This window comes from Labrus bergylta, chromosome 3, assembly GCF_963930695.1.
Source record: "Labrus bergylta chromosome 3, fLabBer1.1, whole genome shotgun sequence".
Taxonomy (NCBI): domain Eukaryota; kingdom Metazoa; phylum Chordata; class Actinopteri; order Labriformes; family Labridae; genus Labrus; species Labrus bergylta.
In genome coordinates this window covers 20223883-20245204 of record NC_089197.1, presented here as the reverse complement: position 1 = coordinate 20245204, position 21322 = coordinate 20223883, and the positions used below count along the sequence as shown (strand labels likewise).

At 41.7% G+C, this 21322-nt stretch overlaps 1 protein-coding gene across 5 annotated transcripts in view; it reads right to left on the bottom strand.

Annotated features, from left to right (window-relative positions):
- sox6 (SRY-box transcription factor 6) overlaps positions 1-21322 on the bottom strand; it is a 131837-nt gene that overhangs the window by 72315 nt on the left and 38200 nt on the right. For all 5 annotated transcript variants that reach the window (XM_065952917.1, XM_065952918.1, XM_065952916.1 and 2 more), the window contains 2 exons: positions 13918-14158; positions 10696-10906 (listed from right to left, as the gene is read on the bottom strand). In XM_065952917.1, coding sequence (XP_065808989.1) covers positions 10696-10906; positions 13918-14158 — 452 coding nt within the window. The remainder of the gene's footprint in view (positions 1-10695; positions 10907-13917; positions 14159-21322) is intronic.

The following is a 21322-nucleotide window of genomic DNA, read 5'->3' as shown; positions in this document are numbered from 1 at the left end:
CTAAAGAGGGAGCCGGGGGGAAAAACATTCTAAGCACAACAGTGCGTTGTCGCTCATTTTCAGGCAATTACCTTTCCTCGTTGTCGACAGTTTTAATAACCTCCACCATTTTCATAAGACTTTTTTTGGGTGCAGTTAAATCATTCCAGCTTTTTAATATGTAATTACAAGTGCTGGCATGCATAAATAAAAAGGTCCAACCTTGGCAGTGTATTGTGCAGCACCTGCACCTCATGGTGGGCTTTCTTTAGCTGACACCTTATCATTATTCCACTTGGTGAACATCTCTGTTAGTCACCTTTAGACCATCCTGTTTGCTCTCGTAAACAGTTGCTATAAATATGTTGGAGAGAGAAGATTTGATTCATGGTCTAATATTCTGTCATTCTAATATCTTTACCTCTCACTTCTTCACCTCAACATAATGAATATAATATCCTTAACATTAACATGATTACACACAGTCATGTATACGGATCAAACTCCAGAGTTTGACATTTTCATGACAAATCTTTTAATGAATAAGAATTTGGGTCGCGAGTTCTTAGCTCACACCTGATAATCGAACAGTCTCATGTGTTCCCATACAAAGATTTTATTTAGGTAATACATTCATTTCTATTCAGTGGTATTTTTTCTGCTGCTGTGTTTCATTGATATTTGGATTATATTTTTGTTTGCTTCCAGCTAATTTAATTCTAACCCTGGTATAATCCCATTAGCTAGAGGGTTTCACAGTTCAATTCAAAGTGGACTGAAAAGACATTGACCCATACAACCATACAACTATTAAATACTGTGCAGCCTTAAGTCGTAAAATTAGATGCAATTTGCAATAAACTTTTTGAATGTTTGACTTTTTTCCTCAGGCAGCTAAACATACCGGCAATGTTAGACCAGAAAATGTCCCCCTTATCCCCTCTGCACTGACCAGCGTGTTAATCCCACAGCTTTGACCTGGCCATTCTGAGAAGACGTCTACACACACAGCACCCTGACCTCTCTAAATAGGACACGTGTCTATCAGGCATATATGAATTAACCATCCCCAAGAGGCTTCACCTCCTGAGCTGAGCAGCATGTGACCTCTCCCAATCCATTTTACTGCGGCACTCTGTGGCAATCAGGCTTGAATTATTAAAGTGAGCAGTGAGCAATGATCAATTCATTGCGGCCCCTGCTCGCAGACCGCCCGGCCGTACTTCAGCAGAAATGACATTGAGAACACTTGAGTATGCTTCCAGACAATGCACATAAATGTGAAATATGTCAGACCCAATATGTCAATAATCATAACTGTACAGGCTGAGGCCATGTCCAGGCTAATCCCGCAGAAATGCTGTTAGATGACTGAGGGGTGAGTGGGTTTCAGCGCTGGGTCTCTTCCAAAGGGTTTCTTAAGAAAGGGGGGGGGGGGGGGGGGGTTAGGGTTTCGGACAAGACGCTGCATGATAAGAAGTGCTGGGGATCTTCAACTTCTGTACTTTTCTTTTTTTGAGAGTGCCATAGCTATCAATATTTATAAATGCATAACTACCGTCTCAAAATGTCAAGGCCTTGTAGTGAGCACTGACTGTAAAAAGACTCATGATTCAAAGTCAAATTGCAGCAATTTCTCTTTTACCTGCTAACGTCAGAGAGGGGAAAAAAACAACAACAACGGCAAAGTCATAGAAATATTTTAGGAAAGTATGCAACTCAAGGAACCTGGAAGTAGGAAGAGGGCAAAGAAAAAAAATCCAATCAAAACTTTGTGAGGAGCAGATGAGGAGCCAAGATAAACCAGTACTCAGAGCCCCCAAAACTGCAATCTCCCCTTAAGCCGGAGAGTGGCAGCTGGCAGAACAGCTGGTGAATAGGATTAATGTCAGAAGAATGAAATAAAACTCAACATATGTCCGAGCCTGAGGTGTTGGGACTGTGCGTGATTGTGCCCCCGATGGATGCCATGTGTGCATCTGGAAGGAGCTGCTGCGCTGCTCCGCTCTCTACCCCACAAGGTCACTTTTAAGAACTAGGACCATTAAATGCTTGGATAGCAAAATGAACTTTTTATTCCCTCTTCTTTTACCCTTCTTTTACTTTAAAGCCTCTTTTCTGGCAGCAGAGTGAGTCTATTGAAAATGAACCATTAATACAATGTTCTCTTGCATTCATCAGGGAAACAAACAGTTGCTTATTTGATTGAATAAAAGAAGACTATAAAGAGATGTGTTAAGAGCCAGACAAGGTCAAAGAGAAGTGGAGCTTTTATAGAAATGGAGAAAAATGAAACAGAAACATTTGAATCTGTTTTTGTTTCACGATTGTTAATGTTCAAAGCCTATTAAAGCCTTTAATGAAGCACAGTGCCTTATGGTATCTTAAGTGCAGCTTTTGTTGATTACTCTTTTTAAGTAGATAACGATTACATTGGTAGGTAAATCAGACAAAGGAAAAAAAAGACAAAGCTTTCGTAATGCTTTCATGTGTGTTTGGTTTACTTGGGGGAAAAAAGTAGACGCTACTTCTGGACACTCAAGCGATGCTGATGATGGGATCAGCACTTGTGAATTATGAGAAGGAATATGTGGATTTAATTTCAATTTATAATTTCCATTTGATGTCGGTAATTATTAGGGTCCACACGCTGTAATAAATTATAATAATTTCACGTAAAAATTAAATTACTGGGTACCTTGCATTCTGGGGGATTTTTTTTTGGGTACCCTGCAATTTAACTGTCAGATATAAACTTGCCTGCTAATCAATGCTGGGAAACATTTCACATTTATTCATCTATGTTAAATTAATAGATGTGTGAAGAAAAGGTGGAGTCCTGTGATCATGGCTGTTCAGTGTGATTTAGTAAATTAATGGGTGTCTGACTCTACAAGGACAAAAAGAGACTAATAGGATCCACATGAATGCATTACAATTTGCAGTGAAGCCAAGTGTATGCAATAGACACGGAAACTTTATTTCATCATAAACGCCGGACGACAGCGCTACGCTCCAGAGATTGAACCATAAGATGTGACATTAATAAGAGCACAATTTACAAAAAATAAGCTGGATCATATAGTGAACATTTAATTATACAGCATCATGTAAATGTGTTTAATGTTGCTTAGGTGTGTCTATGTAAGAATATCCTCCATCTGTATGCTATATTCTATGTTGATTTGCAGTTTTTTTTAATGTTTCAGGAAAAAACTAAGAATTCCAAACTCACTGTGATGATATTGTATGTTTTTACATCTGCAGCTTGCCGTTCTCATTTTCAAATTGTAATTAAAGTCGTTTATTGAATCTCGCAACCAACTTTGTTTGCTAAGATGCCAGAGTTCAGGATGCAACCATGCTGCTTACTGGACTGTAAAACCAAAGGCCACTAATTTTAGATTATGTTATTCATTCTTGGAGGAATAAAAAAAAGAGAAGACGTTTGCACACATCAAAAAAAAGATCTTACCATTAAAAAGTTTATAGTGGAACAAATGTTGTCATAGCAGTACTAAAGTTTTTACAACTTTATCAACACAAGAACTGAAGCACAAGATTCTTCAAATAGTAAAACAATGAACCTTTGTACACTAGTATCTCTCTTTCCTAGACTGGATAAAGATATTGTTAAGGAAACAGCACTTCTTAAGGCTGAGAGCGCCTACTGGTAGAAAAAGCCCCCATTCGTCTTTCCACGGCTTACTGACTCAATTTGCTGCTGTGCACGTTGTTTTAGCAACGAAACAAACAACATTTATTCCTTTTTTTAATCGGCTTATTCCCTTTCTATTACAGAGCCGTACAGACAGAGACCTGCTTAGCAGAGGGGGAAACATACTTCTGATGAACAAACTAAGCTCATTGGTCAACGCTGTACAGCCAACAAGGCTTACAGTATCAGTATTGTGGAGCCAAAAGCCATCGACTCTGGAAAAAATAAGACAGACGACAGAAATAGGAAGATGAGGGGAGCATGACAGGGGGTTTAAGAAGTCAAATGATTCAATGATCTGAGACTAGAATTCACTTTTTAAATTAATATGATGAAGACAAAACAACCACAATTCTTCCCCAAAATCATATATCTTATTTCAAATAGTCTCAACTAATCGATTTAACCTTTATGATATGAATATGGCAACATAATCTTACAGCATATTAACCACTCGTCTGGTGTAGCCTTAAAAATATTATTCTGGAGGTACTTCAAGAGAGAGATGGCGTTCGTCAAATAATTATAATCATTGGCACTCAGGCTGCGCAGCGCAATAAAACACACTTCTATTCGTTTCTTCTGACATCCCCATCTCATCTCCTGGCACTTGTAATGTTATTGAACAAGGAGAAAGAGAAGCATTGAGTGGGAGGAAACATTTGTTTCATCACTGCTTATTAAATAGTCTCTTTGTTCATCAAAGTTTGGTGTTAGACATTCAAGCTTGCTGTTTGGGTTTTTTTTTTTTTTTCAAACAATGCAAATATGTTAATAGGCTGCACCTACTCTAGCTGTCATGTTTGCTTGTTTTCAAGGCAGATCTCTTTGCTATATTGCTGACGTATGTCTGACTCCCAGAACAAGCCTGCAATGTGCTCTGAAATCATTAGCAGGCCGCAGAGGCTGACTGTGCCCAGGGTGTGAGTAACACTCTCACTATTTTGATCCTTGGTCAGATGACACCAGCTCTTTTGTCAAGATATGTGTGGAGAATGCTCAGGAGTTGAATGCCTCAGCTAGGACAGTGATACTTAGCTGGCACACAAGTGGTCCCTCTACCGCGAGCACACACACACACACACACTTGCACAACAGGGCACAATTTCCCTCCCTCTGCACCCCATCCCATTGTGGAATAGTCTCTTTTCTGCTCTTTCTGATCATCTTACCCCCTCCTCCTCCTTCACTGTCCTCCCTATATGAAGTCTGTCAGAATGCTGTTTGTCTCTCTTCATGTTCTATCTGGATGCAATTCCAATTCTTGGCATCACTGCCCAATGACAGATATAGAACCATTAATGACTTCAGCCTTCTAATGTGTCAGCATTTAACCGTCTCTGTCCCCCTCTAAAAGCAGTCTGAACATTTTAAGCTGCACTTGATTGAAATACCCGGCCATCTTCAAACAGTACTAAGATGAATCTATTGGGGTTTTTTTCCACCACCAAATAAGACAATTTGCTATTTATCTGCACAAGCAGTGACGTCACTGAGGAGGCATACCTACAACCAGCAAGAGTTTGTAAAGACAAACAAGCCTCTGTGCAGCCCTGGCTGTGATTTGTCTCTCACAGACACCCGTTTCCTCCTATCAAGGGGTTCCTGTGCAGCCAGTAAGCCAGGATCACAATGGGAGTTTTGTGCTGCGTTGGTGCAGGGGGACACGCTCAACAGCTGAAACCCGGGAAGATGGCCCCTGGAATGCTCCGCAGCAGTTGCTACTGTTGACTAATCGGAATATGAGAAGTAGGGAAGGTGATCTTGAATGCAAAGAATGGAACATTGAAGAAGCAGCTGCTTGTTTTGTCATGTGAATGACCAAGACAGCAGAAAGGGTTCCCGTTTTGTAAAGGGGGCAACAAAATCTATATCTTAGATGGTGTAAAGTGAGACCTGTGTCAGCCCCCCCAGCGTCCTGTGGGGACATGCCTGTGTTGTGTGAGCGCTCTTGTTTTGGAACAGATAGTAAATACATAATTCAGCAGGAGGAGACCAGACACTTTTGCTCCCTGTTTCCCCTCATATTGCCACTCCATTTAGCCCTGGGCTCTGATCTCAGCCTGGCAAAGGAGCAACTTTGCCACTGGAGAGTAAGATGGGGTGGGAGATGGAAATAATAAGAGGAGGGGGAAGGTTGATCTGAATCAGGTAATGTTGATCCAGATAAGAGAAAGGATTGAAAGAGGGGGTGGGGGGCAAAGAAGAAAGTCAAAGCAAAAAGTGAACAGGACGGTGCGGGATGAAAAGGTGAGATTAGGAAGCAGAGAGGGGCAGAGTGCCATTTTTTTTGGTGAAAGTTCACATGTCAGGCTGGCAGGCTGCCTGCGGCATACGGCCGAAAAATCTATTTAACGTCTGCTTCACAGGGTGACAAGAGGGTTGATTGGCAGAGAGCAGAGAGCCGCTTTTGATCATGTGTCCTAACAAGCGATTCCAGCTCATGTCTCTTCAGCCTGAACAGATCTACATTACCTATTCAAACAAAAGTGACAGACCAGAGCACTGCTCCGCTGGGCTGCTGCACCACGCCACAGGCCAAGAGAGAACACACACACACACACACACACACACACACACACACCCACACACACACACAGGAAGGCCCCCACTGATACATACAGTACATGCAAGCACACACACACACACACACCAAGAACTATATTGGCTATTTGATCAAATAGATTACTTGCATCAAGTTAAGTAGCTTGCTGAAATCATGTAGACAGAATAAAGAAGAGATTATTAAAGGAGGTGGGGAGATGGTGCACAGGAGAGAGGCGGCTGCTTGACTGATGTCTGGCCCGTGTGTGGTTGTGTGTCCTGCCAGGAGGGTCCCGGCCTTGCGCTGTCCGGTAGGAAGCTGTACTCGGAGGCAGCGCAGAGCTATGTGTGAAGATTGCCACAAAAAAAATCTGCAACCAAGGCAACTGGATTTCCAGCCTTCATTGCATATGCATAGAGTCAGAGGCTCATGCTCAGATCATTATAACAAAGATTCCTATTAATTAGGTGGGATAAAGCAGAACCAGATGACATGGCAGCTGGGATGAGAGGAGAGGGGAGAAGGGAGGGAAGTGAATGAGGAGGGGAGAAAGTGCATCAGTCGGTTGGGGGAAGGGAAGGAATGTATTTTATTTACTGATTATATGTAATTTAACTTTAAAAAGCATTTCAAATGCTACATGTAGAGTAAATAAATTACGAAAAACCTCAGTTCTTATAAGCACCTGCAACCGTTTTCCATTGAGCCTGCGTTTGGAGTCAGCAGGGGCTATAACACTGACAGGGGACGGTGTTACAACAGTGTCAAGAGTTCATCAGTGCTAATCAGAGCACAGGCTTAGAGCTGAGCCTATTCTCTTCCAAAGCTTTCACCCATCCCTGAATCTCATTACATAGCCTCTTGTAATAGGGGATAATGACCTAGGGCTACGCACACAATGCTGATCACTCCCCCCACACTCAAACTACTGCACAGTCATTATACTGTGATAATACACAGCCTCGCCAGGGGATTACACCTCTAAATAGAGGAGAGGTGATAAAGGCACAAGGAGCGGAAAGAAAGGTCTAAAATATAACACATACAGTACACAAATACTGTATGACCCCGACGCCCCAAACACAATTAGTTCACAGTGGCACTTCATGTTGTGCTGATTTATGTCACAAGCAATGGTTAGGTTACCTGCTGCTGTTATACAGGAACTCTTTTCTCTGTAAATAACCTTCTACCTGAGATTAAAAAGGGACTCACAGTTTGGCTTAATGGTGCTAAGGCACCCCTTTGCTAAGTTAATTAGTAATTACTCTGTCAAAGAGCTCCAGGTGTGGAGCGTTCTGCCTAAGCACCTACTGTAACTTTTCCAACTAGTCAGAAAAAGCAGAATTGTGCTCATATAGTAATCTGTCTTTCAATGACAAAAAAATACAGAAGTACATCCCTTTCAGTGCAGCTTTTACTGACAAGGTCTAAACATGCAGATAGTGGGCCCAGGAAAAATCCCTGAAGCCAACGCAGGAAGCTAAAACTCAATTACCCGTCCTTGTCTTAGGGACGATCATAAAGGCCCAACACACAGAGTATTTCTGTGTTGACTTGCACAGTATTGATTCATACTTTAGTGCATTATATAAAACTGTTCTAATTGCATGTGAATCAAATCAAGGTCACCTTGGCCTTTTATAATGGTGGCTATTTTTCTTTTCTCCCCTCATAGTTTATACTGACATTTTTAACTCTTGACAAGTGCTGTCTGGAGACCTATCCATAAATAATGCATTTACAATACCTAGTAAATAAACATGGGGCACAATCGTTAGCCCTGCTGGCAACCGGGCCTAATAGAGCTTTTACAGCAAAGGTGACTATTCAGCTAAATGCGCTGCTTGCTGCTAGGAGGACATTTTCATTCATTAGCACAGTCACAAGCACTTAAAGCACTTTGAGGACCAGAAATGGAGAGGGTGAAAGGGTACAAATATAAAGAGATGGAAGAATGGAGGAGTAATACCTATAACACAGAGACAGCCTCTATTGTTAGAATGAGATACCATGGTCAATGAAGGAAACTGGCCTATACTTTTCTTAGAATGAAAAATAAATATGTTATCGGAAAATTGGGGAAAATTACCTGCTTACTCCTGCTGAAAGGTCAGTTGAACACAATCGTAATTTTTTCCATTGGCCTTAAACATTTTAGTTATTTCTAGTTTGAATTTAACTGAAATGCTGAAGTATCAGAAATTCTTCTAACACCAAAATGGAACTGTTGTCTATTCTGTGAAGGAAAAAAATGACATCAATCATTTGCAATCCCTATTAGCAATTGGAAAGTATCACTGTTGTACACAATATCATGAAGCTTTTGACCCAAAGGATCCCCAATGTTTACACCTCTGTTGGTGGGATTTCCTTCTTCATTCGTGACCAATGGCGACCACTTTACTGTGTGTAATATCCACCACACACCATTTGTTTCCCCTCTGCACTTAAGGTCACTGCGTTCAGCCTCAGCCCATCAGGACAATGATCTGTGATGAACCAGACAAGGGGGCCCGGAGAAGAATGGTAGCAGATGGTTTAGAGTCTCTGAGGATCCCGGTGATCCCGACCAAGCAGCAAAATTAGACACAACAGTTGTCATGCTTAGATAAGCGATATATTTAGCTCATCTGTTGCTTGTGTCACATTAGCAACATCATTAAGACAACAAATGGCTTCTCCCACTGTCTTGCATGTTCTTCAGTACGTTAATCCTGCCCGTTTTCCTTTTGTGATTGTGTCTCTCTCCATAAACAAAGACATACGATTATGATTACTCCAAGATTTCTTTCCTGTTGTAGTTTCTGAGACTCCCTCTTGTTCCGTTTTACAGTAATCACTGATCATCACCACTGAAGCTTCTTCGAGTGCACTTGAGAACAGAGTATCTCTCAGTTCCTGCAGCTCAGGGACAGCAGACTGAACTTTGTGAGACTCTTGTCTTCTGCTGTGTTCCCTGCTCGGAAACTAATTTCCTCCAACAAGGGACTTTATTTAGCTGGCGATGATACACAGCACATGAAGCAGACCAAGTCTCTATTATTAACAGGAGATTAAAACAGCTGTATGGCACTCTAAAACATCCTCTCCACCCTGTGCTAACATACGGCCCTGGATTACAAGCTGCACTTGACCATTTAAATTACTGCAACAACCAGCCTTCACCAGCTGGGGCTCATTACCACAACGCTTGCTCTCCGCCGCTGCAGAGAGCACCAGTCTCGCCCTGAAAAATCAACTCTGTGAGATACACAATAATAATATTTTCTTACCTTGGCCACAGAACCACTTCTGACACAAAATGTGTCCTGTAACAGTAACTCACTATAAAGTACATTGCATTTTTTCCCCTCATTTGTCCTTATATGTGCATTTTCCTAATATTCTTTTCTGTTGATGTGAAAGAAAAATAACAATAGTTGCAAATGCACATAAAGGGCTTTTGTGTTTTTTTTAGATTACTTTTCACCATTATTTCTAAATGTACGTGGTCGTGAAATAATATAAAAGCAGCAAGTGTTATAAGTATTTCAAATATATCTGGACTCCTCATTTTCATATTTTTCATGGAAGTTATTTCAACTTTTTGTTTTTCGAGTGATTTTTTTAGTTTGTTTAGTTTTCAGTTACCATATAAGGAGGCGACTGAACGATTGTCTTGTGAGAGTCCTGTGATGCTCTGATACAAAGACCACTGAATGAACACTTAAAAAAAGAAGTGGCAAATTATTTTTAGGCTAACAGAGGTCTAATTTATTCGTCTGATGAAGTGCTTAAGCTAAGAGCTCCCCAGATACTAAATGAGACACATGCATTCCCAAGGGGGTTTAACATTTGATTGGATGTAGTTATATTACTACAGCCCTAATTAAGAAGGGGGATGTGTTTCGGCAGCTCTTTCAAATATTTGTTTTTCCGCCATACTCTTGATAGACTGCAGGCTGTAGAAGGGAGAGCCAAGCGGGGTGAAATGGGGTGCAGATATGACATAAACCCAACAGTCTCATAGCACAAAAAAATATTTAAGTTTTAGGAAAATAAAAGCTCTAAAATGGTCGTAGCAAGGTTTGATGAATACCTGTGCTGAGTGAGAAATGGTTTCTGCAGCAAAATAAGTAGAGGTTATGTTCCTGGCATCAGGTCAGCACTTTTATAGTCCAAAAGTTTTGCTTGGCATGGAAGAAGACCACACTTATGCTGATGTGCACTAACACACAGTCTTTGTCATGTTTGAAGAGGTTCACAACAAACTGGAAAGACAGCAGCGTCAGTACCACCAGCTTGTGTGTGCTCGCAGGAGTGTATAATACTGAGAGATACAAGTGAAAAGAGGCAGATAGCTAGTAATTCTGATAAGTCGAGAGGGAATGTTTGTGAAGATCAGGCACAAGTTTGAGGAAAAAAGGACAAACACGCGCACACACACACACACACACACACACAGTCATACCATCTTGCTCTGTCTTTGTCATCTCCTCCAGCTTCTTCTGCTTCAGCGTGTCCACTACGTCTGCCAGGCTTCCTTTGCGGCGCTCAGGAGTTCCAAACGCTGATCCGCTCAGCAGGTCACTCCGCTCCCGGGCCCCCTCCTCCGGCTTGTGTGGAGAAGTGGAATTGTTCCGGAAGGAGTACAGGGAACATACTTTATTGCTGTCAGACTCCTGTAAGACAAACAGGGGGGAAGGGGGGAGGTAACAGGGGATGGGATTTATATTAAATGATGAGTGTGATTCGGTGTTCTGTCAGGGCTCCATTGAGCTTTTTGACAGTTTTTCATTCAAATGCTGTGATTGCTGGGTTTCTGCAGCTCAGGGGCGATTTGGCCGTATAAAATGGCTCCACTCTGGCTTTCACACAGCGGCGTATGTGTTTTCAACAGAGCTAGCTGCGCTGCTAAATGAGACATGACAAGCGAAAAACTGAGATGAAATGATGAGGTACACTTTCATAGGGCATATCCATAATGTGCTCAGGCTTTACTTTTCATCTGCAGAGACTACACAGAGAAACCTCCCAACTGTAATTTCTCAAATTGCTTTTGAGTGTGCATTTGTGTTAGGGTGACTGCTGTGTAATTTGTTCATTTTCTAGTGGAGACCTATTCTCAGCTGAGTGCCTCGAACCATCGTAAATCTGTGTCCTGTCTCAAGCTGTTGTTGTTTTTCAGTCCCACCTGTGTATGGTTTAGTATTTAACTAAGGGTCCTGTCTCTGGCTGACTGGCTGAGTGCTCCCTGTGCACAAACAGAGACATGAAGGAAACAGGGGAGAAGAATGAGGGGGAGAGAAAGAGAGACAGAGGGGGAGAATACTCTGCAAATGGGAGTGTATGCACACAGGCCTGACAGAAGGTGGTGTTAATTATGGTTTGTGGAGTCTGAGAAAGCAGAAGGTAGCTAAGCAGCCAGGAGTTTGTAGCCTTTAACGGGGGAACACTTAACTCTGATTTAAACTTTGGCCCTCACAGTGAAGAGAATAAACATGACACACATCTGTATCCAACACGACTGTGATTGAAAAGCAAGCTTTAATCAACAGCAGCATGATAACAGAGTGCTGCAACGCCAAGGTGAATCATTAGAAGCACGTCTGGAGCCACTGACAATCCTGAATAAAAAGTCGGGAATGCAATAAATGGAGCAGGAATGTGGACAGTGCCAAACTCTCATCGCTGCGCTACATGTCGAGCTGCAGGCAGAGTTAGTGTGTAGGATGGTTTAGTACCAAGCGCCAGGGTGGCACGACCTACTCGCCGGCTCCACACCTCCCGGCGCCGGGTGTTGGATGATTATGCAGCGTGGCAGAGACAGTGGAGAGTGCTTGAGGGGAGTGGAGCAGTGCTGGGTTAATCAGCTGGCATAGGTTCAGGGCACAGCCCACACAGACGCATGGCACAGCAGTGGAGTCAGGTAATCAGTGACGGCAACACTCTCATTCCTTTCCCCTTATGCCTTCCCCTTTTATTATCTCTATCGATCCCTGTCTTCCTCAATGTTACCTTCCTTTCTTTTCTCTTTTGCTTGTGTTTTCTTTTTCCTTCCTTAAATTACACCTTTAACCATCTATTGATCTTTAACTATGATCTCTGCTAAAGAAACAAAAACACTAATTATTACAGAATATATCTTTGATATTAGCCATCATCCATCTGTTCATGGTGTGATTGCCTAGATTCAAATTCCATCACCTGTTTTCAGACCTGTATGAGCCTTTCATCTGCCTACAGTACAAGTATCTGCAATAGCTGTCAGCCTTGTGACTGAATTTATTTCAGCTGTTTTGTTGACTCTATAACACTTAACTTGATGAAACCACCAGAAAATGCTTCTAAGCACACCACAGTTAAAGCTCTGCAGATGATAAAATTGATTATCTTAATAATTATTATTATTTTATTTTTGTGTTCTCATGTTTTTTTATTCATGATTTTTTCCTTTTTTTTTGTCTCTATTCCTGCATCCTTTCTGACCTAACTCTCAAATCCAGTTTTCATAAAATACTGTAAACATTTGAAAAGATGCTCAAGAAAATGTTTTGTTTTTATTAATTTTTTTTTTTTTTAAATTTTTGGACTAATATTCATGAACTTAGTTAATTTAATAAATGTTGTTATTGGCATCTAATAATGTGCCACAGACAAAAATACCTGAGCATACTTTTAAGTGTCTTTTAACTTCATCAGTCAGCTAGGACCGTCCAGCATCATAAGGAGCAGCCTGCTACAGAGTGTGTGTGTTGCTGTGTTTGGGTCTGTGTGTGTGTGTGTGTGTGTCTGGGTCTGTGAGTGTGTGTTGTACTGCATTGCCGAGGTGTTGAGGCTCTCAGTGGGCGGCTGCAGTGCTACTTCAGAGGCCCTCTGGGTCTCTTTACCACAGAGCCGTCTGTCACACACAACCACCTGCCTCCCATGTCTATGGCACACAAGTGCCAGTGCTCTTCCTCACTGTGCTCACATCAAAGCAGCTTTGCATTTAGAATGCAGCATTTGGGGTCTGGCTGCAGATGTAGCTTATACCAAACAAGAAAAACAACACACATGCATTGTGGCATTAACAAGAATAATTTAGGAAGCAAAACAGACTTCGTTACCCACCATTTGGTCGTAATGCAATTTGATGTGACATTCATGTTTTTCAAGTGAGAGTTCGAGGTCAACTTTCGAATGGAAAGCTTTGGATTGAATTGTGTCTGCTTTATCAGGTTTTAACAAAAAAAACTACTTCTGTTCTTACTACCATTATGCATTGCCCTCTCAACTATTCAAAAAGTTTACCTTTATTCCATTCTCACCTCAGGGCCTCAAATAAAAGTAAAAATGAGTGCAAAAAAAAAAAAAATCCACAAAGTTAGGCAAAAACAACTTTCTTTGGAAGCCTTTAATGAAGTTACCTTTGACTTTTCTGTCAATCTGTGAAGTAAATTTCACACTATACTAACCTAAGAAGGTGCAAGGTAGAATAAAACAATAAACAATCTGCCACATTGTGCTTGGTAGAATTGTCAGCACTTATCTTTGTGACCTACAATAATTGGGCTTCACTGTGCAAGTCACCAGTAAGGTCTCTATTTAACTATTATTTGCACAAAGACTTTTTTAGTGAAAATGTTTATAGCCTCAGCATGGGATCAAATCCGTTGTTGTGTGTATATGTGTCATTATTTACACGTCTCACCATGCGCTGCTGGGCTGACACCAGGCTGTCCCAGTCACTCTCTGGCGGTACACTGCTGAGTGGCTGCATCTCATCGGGATGGGCTTTTCCATGCAGCAGACTGTGCAGGGGCAGTTGTGGTGTGCCGTGGGCCTCTGCGCTCTCCTCTTTCTCCCAGGACAAGTGCTCTTGACTCATGGCATCGTCCCCGTCAACCACAGAGGCAAAAGGAGACGTGGCTTGTTTGGAAGACATGACTCTGCTGCAGAGCACAAAGGGAGAACAGGGAGTCAAGATAAAGACATTACATGATATGAAGATCAACAACATTGCTTTCCTCTTTTTGGACCTCCTGCAGCTACGTTTTTCAGAGCTTTTCAGAGCTGTATCTGGGATTATAAGTGGTACACCTGAGCAGATGAACGGAATGCTACTCCTGTGTTTTATGTAGATGGATGGCTTGATCTAGAACTGGATCTTTGCCTGCTTGGGCCAATCCTCAACACACTTGGTCAGTAAATAGGTCAGCGGGGAAGTGGGACAATATCCCAACTAAATCAAATTATTTCCCAGTTTAAACTCTTCTCATTGTCTTGAAAAGGTCTTAAAAAGTATCAAATTTAACTTCAGATTTTCTGTATATGTCCAGTTAACATTTTGGTGTGAAAGTGTTCCGTCAGATGAACAAATCCTCTAGCTTCAAATCAGAAGCTCACAATGAAGAAACACATTAACAAGCTTAGATTAGAGCTTTCATGAATATTACGATGAAGAGAGTCCTTGATGCATCAGATGCAAAGAAAATGCATGTTAAAGCTAATTTAATTTTTTTCTTTTACACATTTTTTACATATTTTATTACCAATTCTTAGTTTTTTTCCTCACTATTGATAAGGCCACATTCATTGCTGTGTGTTACAATGAATGACATGACAAAATTGAATTATACATTTGGTATTAAATAAAAAAATATTGCCTTCCTCCTGATGTGAAGTGGAGAGAAGGAGGTTGAACATATTTATCTCCTAATCCGCTTTTCTCTGTGCTATTGTTCTGCTTTTTCTAAACTACAGGATATTAACAATGCATTCTAAATGTGACTACTGAGGGCTCTATCTTCTCGTGATGTGTGTATTTGCCTGTGTGCGCATGAGGAAGACAGATTGGGGGTGTTAGGGTATGAGCCTGTGTTTGTATGTGACAAACTGCTCAGCGAACTTCTTGTTTTACATTTGATCACTGATCAGCCTCTGCCTCGTTCTGCTGCTATATCCACAGGGGTCAGTGTGACAGCACTTTAGTACTACCCTCCGCCTGCCTTGGGGGTATGAGAGGTGGGGGTGGTGTGTGTGTGTGTGTGTGTGTGTGTGGGGGGGGGTGGGGGGGGGGGGGGGGGGGTGGGGGTCAAGGTTGAGGCAGGCTGTGCTGCGTTGGTGTCCTTTTACTTTCTGCTCAGAGTTAGGCACAGAAAGCTAGAGGAATGCATCTTCTGTTTAAGAATGAGCTTTTGGAAGAAGTGTTCTGGTTTTGAATCAGGGAAGTATTTTAAAACAAAGGTGTTAACTAGTAACAAACACTGATAAATGTTTATTATCAACAGGGAAAACATGTTTACAACACATTTGACAAAAATAGCAGAAGAGAGGAACGAAAGAATAAAGGAGCAATTTAAACCAAAAATAAATAAATAATACAAATGTTGAGACACTAATGAAATGCTGCGGCTGTTGTTTCTGTGCAATTAAGAGATAGCACTGAGTTGGCTTGAACCCTCAAAATACTAACATGAACAACTGTTCTATCCATTACCACTTTTTTATCAAACACACATGTACACACACACACACACACACACACACGCACACACGGTCATAGAACAAGCTGTTTAGTGAAGTTAGACCTACACAATGGCAGCATTAAGTTAATCTCATAGCAGCTGTACAAACAAACCCAGTCAATCAGGTAGATGGAAGGGCAGGAGTGTGAATTCTGTGCCTGCCTGCCTGCTTGCCTGTCTGTCTGCCTGTGTGTCTGTCTGTCTGTCCTTGTGTCTATAATCATCGGTGTTGGCTGTGCCTTTAGTGGGACTAAGCCCTCAATTTTCATCAGCTATTAAATTGTTTCCTGTAATTATATGTAATAGAAAGTGATCCTTAAACTGGGTACTGTTAATTGAAAATCAAAAAGTCAGACCGAAGTTCAGAGCATGCATGTAGTGGGGACAATGTGTGTGGATGTCTGTGTTTTGGGAGCGGGTCAGGCATGTAGATTCTGACGTATTTTTTATTCATGAACCCAAAAAGCATGAGCCTGAAGCGCAACAAGCACCTCGTCCTCAATGGAGGGTGAGAGTGAAACAAAGCACTGCTTTTGTCTTACACAGTAAATCAAGTGGTATTATTTTACCACTAAAATATTCAGTCTCTCAGGCACTTTTACTTTGGTCTCCAGCCATCAGTCAAACTGCTGAGGCGTGAGTGAGAGAAGGGGAAAGAGAGAGAGAGAGAGAGAAAAGGAGCGATGGAGCCTCCATCCTCCTGTAACATGTGTCTACAGCAATCTTGTTAAAGAATGCAACAGATCTGCGGCAGGCTCCATAACAGTATTTGTCAGCAGGAGTTAATAATTTATTAGCAGTGCTGGGAGGGCTGCGCTCAGGCAGCTTAAGAGTGCGGAGCGCCCCCTCTGCCCCACCCCCACCTTCGACAAGCCCCATACAATACTACCTCATATTATCGAAAGGGAAAAGGGGGAAGAGTGGTGGTAATTCTCTGAAAATATCCACCGTAAGGTATTTGATTCCTCTTATTTGAAGTGGGGAGCACACAGCTCTGAGATCTAAAGGAGGTTTGTGTGCTACAGATCATCACAGACACAACAAAGGCATCTGATGAGGAGCAGAATTCTGCAGAAAGCATGCAGAATCGTATCATATTTTCTGATAGAATTTCACCGTTTACAGCCTTGGAGTTTGTGCTCGTGAAATAAAATCAGCAAAACAGCCGAGTTTGTACATCTGCAGTGTATTCTGGTGCTGTTGACTAACTTTTATCCACATTAATAATTAAATCAGTCTATGTGGAAAAAATAAGGCCAAAATATGCTTTAACAAACCAAACATTGAGAAAATGGTGAACTGAAGGGGTAGCTCATAAATTCTTGACAAGCTGCCCTCCCTCATGCTTGATTACACAACAACAATGGACAACTAACAAACCAGAGTAATCAATAAGTGCATGAAATGCTGCTTTCCTGCCTACTTTTCAAAGACAAAGCCCCAGTGACTTTGAAGCCTGGAGAGAGCTTTGAAGAGGGACGGTCAGATAGAAAAGCAAACTGCTCTATAAATAGCTGACAATATTGCACACATTTGAAGGATTAGGATTTAAGTTCTGCAGCCGCGGGCTCATATAGCCTGGAATGCTTTGAGTCATGAATTGTTCCCTGAGATAATGTTTCATCAGCGTGCAAAACAACCTCTGCTTAATTGGAGAGTTCTAGGAGAGTGTTGTGCTCTGCTCATCTCAAGGGTCTTGTGACTGCTGGGCCATATGTCCTCGGCTATCCCATTTCCTCTTTCATCGTAAAAAGGTCTGGCTGACTTTCGCCCTCACGCTGTATCTGCTCTGTCACTTTGTTTACCTTATATAGACAATGGGGATAAGTAACCACGCACCCGTCTAAAACTGGCCCACTTGTCTACATCACTGATGTTATAAGCAACTTTAATTTTCATCTGAGAATCTCACACATTATTCCCTTTACACATTATCAGGCAAAGTAAATAATTAAAGACAAAAAGGTTGTTGTGTAATGCAAGTTTGTTCTCATGCACAGTATGCATTCACATACAACAATACAGTCAAAATAATAAAGAAAGAGTGCCATAGCACTTGAGGTGTCTGACTGCATGATATATTTTAATAGATACTATTTTAAAATATTGTACTGACTGGTCTTTGCTGTCATCTATAATTGAATTGCACTGAAGGAGCTACTTTATGTGTGCACCAAACTAAACACTTTCAAGTAATAAGGGGACTTGTCTTTCTAATTTGTTTAATTGAATCAATTTTAAACAATTATTAATATCATCAGTATTAGCATATTGCAAGAAGAGCCATCTTTAAAATACAATCATTTGTAGAAGAGCTTTAAATAAAGATAAAGTCAAAACCTCTTTTTTTTCTCTATGGGAGTGTGTGTGCGTGTGTGCATGTGTGAGAGAGAAAGTTAGAGCGAGAGAAAATGTGTGCGTGTGTTTCCCTTCAGGGGTTCCTCCTGTTCTAACAGGTGTCGTGGTAGGGTTCCTCTGGGTTCTTCACCTGCCATAATGAGATATTGCTACCTGACAGCTCCCAGCTGGAGGAGCATTGACACGGAATCCACCGTTTAGCACAATTAAATTATCACCCTCCATTGTGATTGTGCCACGCTGTGCAGAAGCCAGCTTTCTGGATACATAATCAACTCCTAACACGGGCTGTGTACCGCACAGAGCTAGTGTCACACAGACACACACACACACACACACACACACACACACACACACACAGACACACAGACACAGACAAAAGTGCATACATGGTGTGTGCACTTATGTTTGTCTATTGTGATATTGCTCCACATTTAAAGGCAGGCACCATTTTCTTGGACTATTTTTTCCCCGTTTTTGTTTGGACAGCCAGTTTGAGTCAGTATCACTCAAATTGATTTTAATCTCTTAAACCTCAGCCGACAAAGTAGTTACACATAATGATATTAAAATATAGTAAATGGTTGGGGGGGGGGAAAAAAAGGATGATTTTTCAACAAGGTAGCCTACTGTACAGTCACTGGAGAGTTGTCTAAATGAATTTGTTTAAATTGTTCCTCCATTATTGTTGACCTTCCCTTGCAAAAAGTCAACTCAATTACGGGGCCACTTCATCCTCACTTCACACTCTCTCCTGATGCCTTCTCTATTAGAAACTGCCACAGTTACCACAGCTAAAACCCACACTCAAATGATAGCCGCCCAGAGCAAATTAAGCCAGCCACCTGAAGTGCACACTTTACATATTGAGCAGAGCATCGATAATTACTTTTCAGGGTAAATTATTTGCAATAATATGCTGCTAGAAGAACTGCCTTGAGTCTCACTTTAAACACTTGTGCAGCTGCCATGACAGCGCGCTCGCTGTCCTTGCCCCCCATGCAAGGCAAAGGGAGATGCAGGTGTGAGAGCGCTTAAGTGTCTCTGTCTGTCTACTCAGGAAGGGTCGATGAGCACTCACACACTGAATCCCTCGTTGCCCCTCCTGCCCTTCCTCCTCCCTCTTCTCCTCCTCCTCCTCCTCCTCCTCCTCCTCATCCCTCTCCTTCGGTCCCCTGTGCTATTGGCCCTTTTCCTGATCCCAGGACACAGGCTCAGGGCTGGATGGCATAACAGCCTCTCAGTTCCCCAGGACACACACAAGTTAACTCATGCGTGTGCTTTCACAAATCAAGGATTGAAGGATGCCCCCACCCCCCCCCCAAAAAAAAAAAAAAAAAACACTCTTTGCCTTTCATTATCTAGACTGGTACAATGCTTAGAAAAATGTCCACCAGAAGAGCAAATGGGATGTTGTGAGTCTAATACTTAGAGAAAAAACAGCAGAATACTAACAGCAGCAGGACGACAACTTCAGCACTCAAACAGTTCTATGTCAGAAGAGAAAAAAATACAGGGACAGGAAAATCTACCTGATCTACTCATCTTGCTTTGATTTTCTCTTTTTCTCCAGGCCTGCTAAACAATGAGTTCCCAAAAAGCGTTCTACTGCTGCTGCACTTAGGCGAACCTCACAGTGAGTCAGATCATCAACCAACACAGCCCTATTTGCTGAGCAACAGTGGAGCTTTGTGGCTCGCCTCATACTTGACAGTAAGTTATGAGCCCTTTGTAAGCAGGAGAAGGAAAATAGAGATTGGAATTTGGCAGGAACATAATAATACAGAATTCTCCTGTTCACGGAACCTGAAATTTTCACGGAAACAATCAAGCATTGTTGAAAGAAAGAAAAGCAACGGTGACAGATGAAATATAGAGTGGGGCCCCCGTTTTTGTTAAACAGTAAACAAAGCGCTATTCAGGGCCTGGTCCTTTCTGTCATTTATAAAAGATAACTTCTTCTGTGCACAGGAGAATTTGTAGCAAATGGCTGCTCTTCAACAAATCGAGTGTAACATCTCTCACAGTTGCCAGAAAATTGAGTTGAGGAGCTAGCTGGAGGGTGCCAAACATAAGTGAAGGGAGGCATCCCAAGTTACCAAAGACATGCACAGTAAGTCTATAGGGTCGCATAGAAAGCTTAAAAAAGCAGGGGAAGTTAAAAGAAAAAAGAAGACCTTTCTAGAACGAATAGATAAAGGGAGCACAGTATTAAGCTTATGGTTAAATACTCAAGCACAATGGTGCATTATGTAGAAGACATTTTGCATGAAGATAAATAATTATGAACATTGGTAACTGGGAACAGTTTACCAAAGTAGGGAGGAGGTTATTGTACTTCATGGCAGTATGGGCTTTAGTCCCTGGTCTTGCCATCATGAGGTCATCTTTGGCAACTTTATTGCCCAATTGAAATGGGGTTGGTACACTTCTGTTGGTTTGGACATCTGGAACAGCGACAGACAGTGGCCCATGTTTTCTGTCAGTGTGTCTTTGCTCCTTTCTTTTTTTTTTTCCCAAATGTAGAACAAGTTCTGGTCACCAAATTGGCAAATCTGCAGGGTAGAAAAGCAATTTTGTTCCCATACATAGATTTGTGTAACTGGTGGAAAAAAAAGAGTAAATTAACTCCAACGCTTTCGTAATTAAGCTGCTCAGTTGTTATTAGAGAGGCTGAAAGGACAACAGCTCATTAGCTTCAGTAAGACCCACCTCTAATGCCCACGGTTTTTGTCCTTATTATTTCACATTCTGAATAAATTAATGCTTTTGAATGAGCACTCTCACACAAGGGCAGGCACACAAATGTCTCCCTGCCTTGTGACAACTGGACTTCTTTCCCTCTTTGTCTTTGGGCCCTTGTGTGTTTTTTTTAAGGACTGTGAGAAGAAGAAGGGCCAGGATAGACTTGGGGAGGGGAGAAAGAGTAGCTATGTTTCATGTGACACGTCAATTGGAAAATCCAAAACAGGGGTAGTTCATTTGCTCCACCCAGATGAGGCCATGTAGCAGAGCCATGATGAATAGGGGTCAGGCAAGCCACACCTCAAAGATTTATGATTAAGGCTTATTATGTTGGGAAACTGACATTGATTGCTGATTTAACCCACTGAAACCAATTAATTTGCCAGTGCTGAATAGAAAGCATGGTCAACAGTGTGTGTCATTCTGACAGGTCGGACAGGGAGAAGCAGAACCAACGTGAAGGACTAAATGAATGTCTGGCACCCA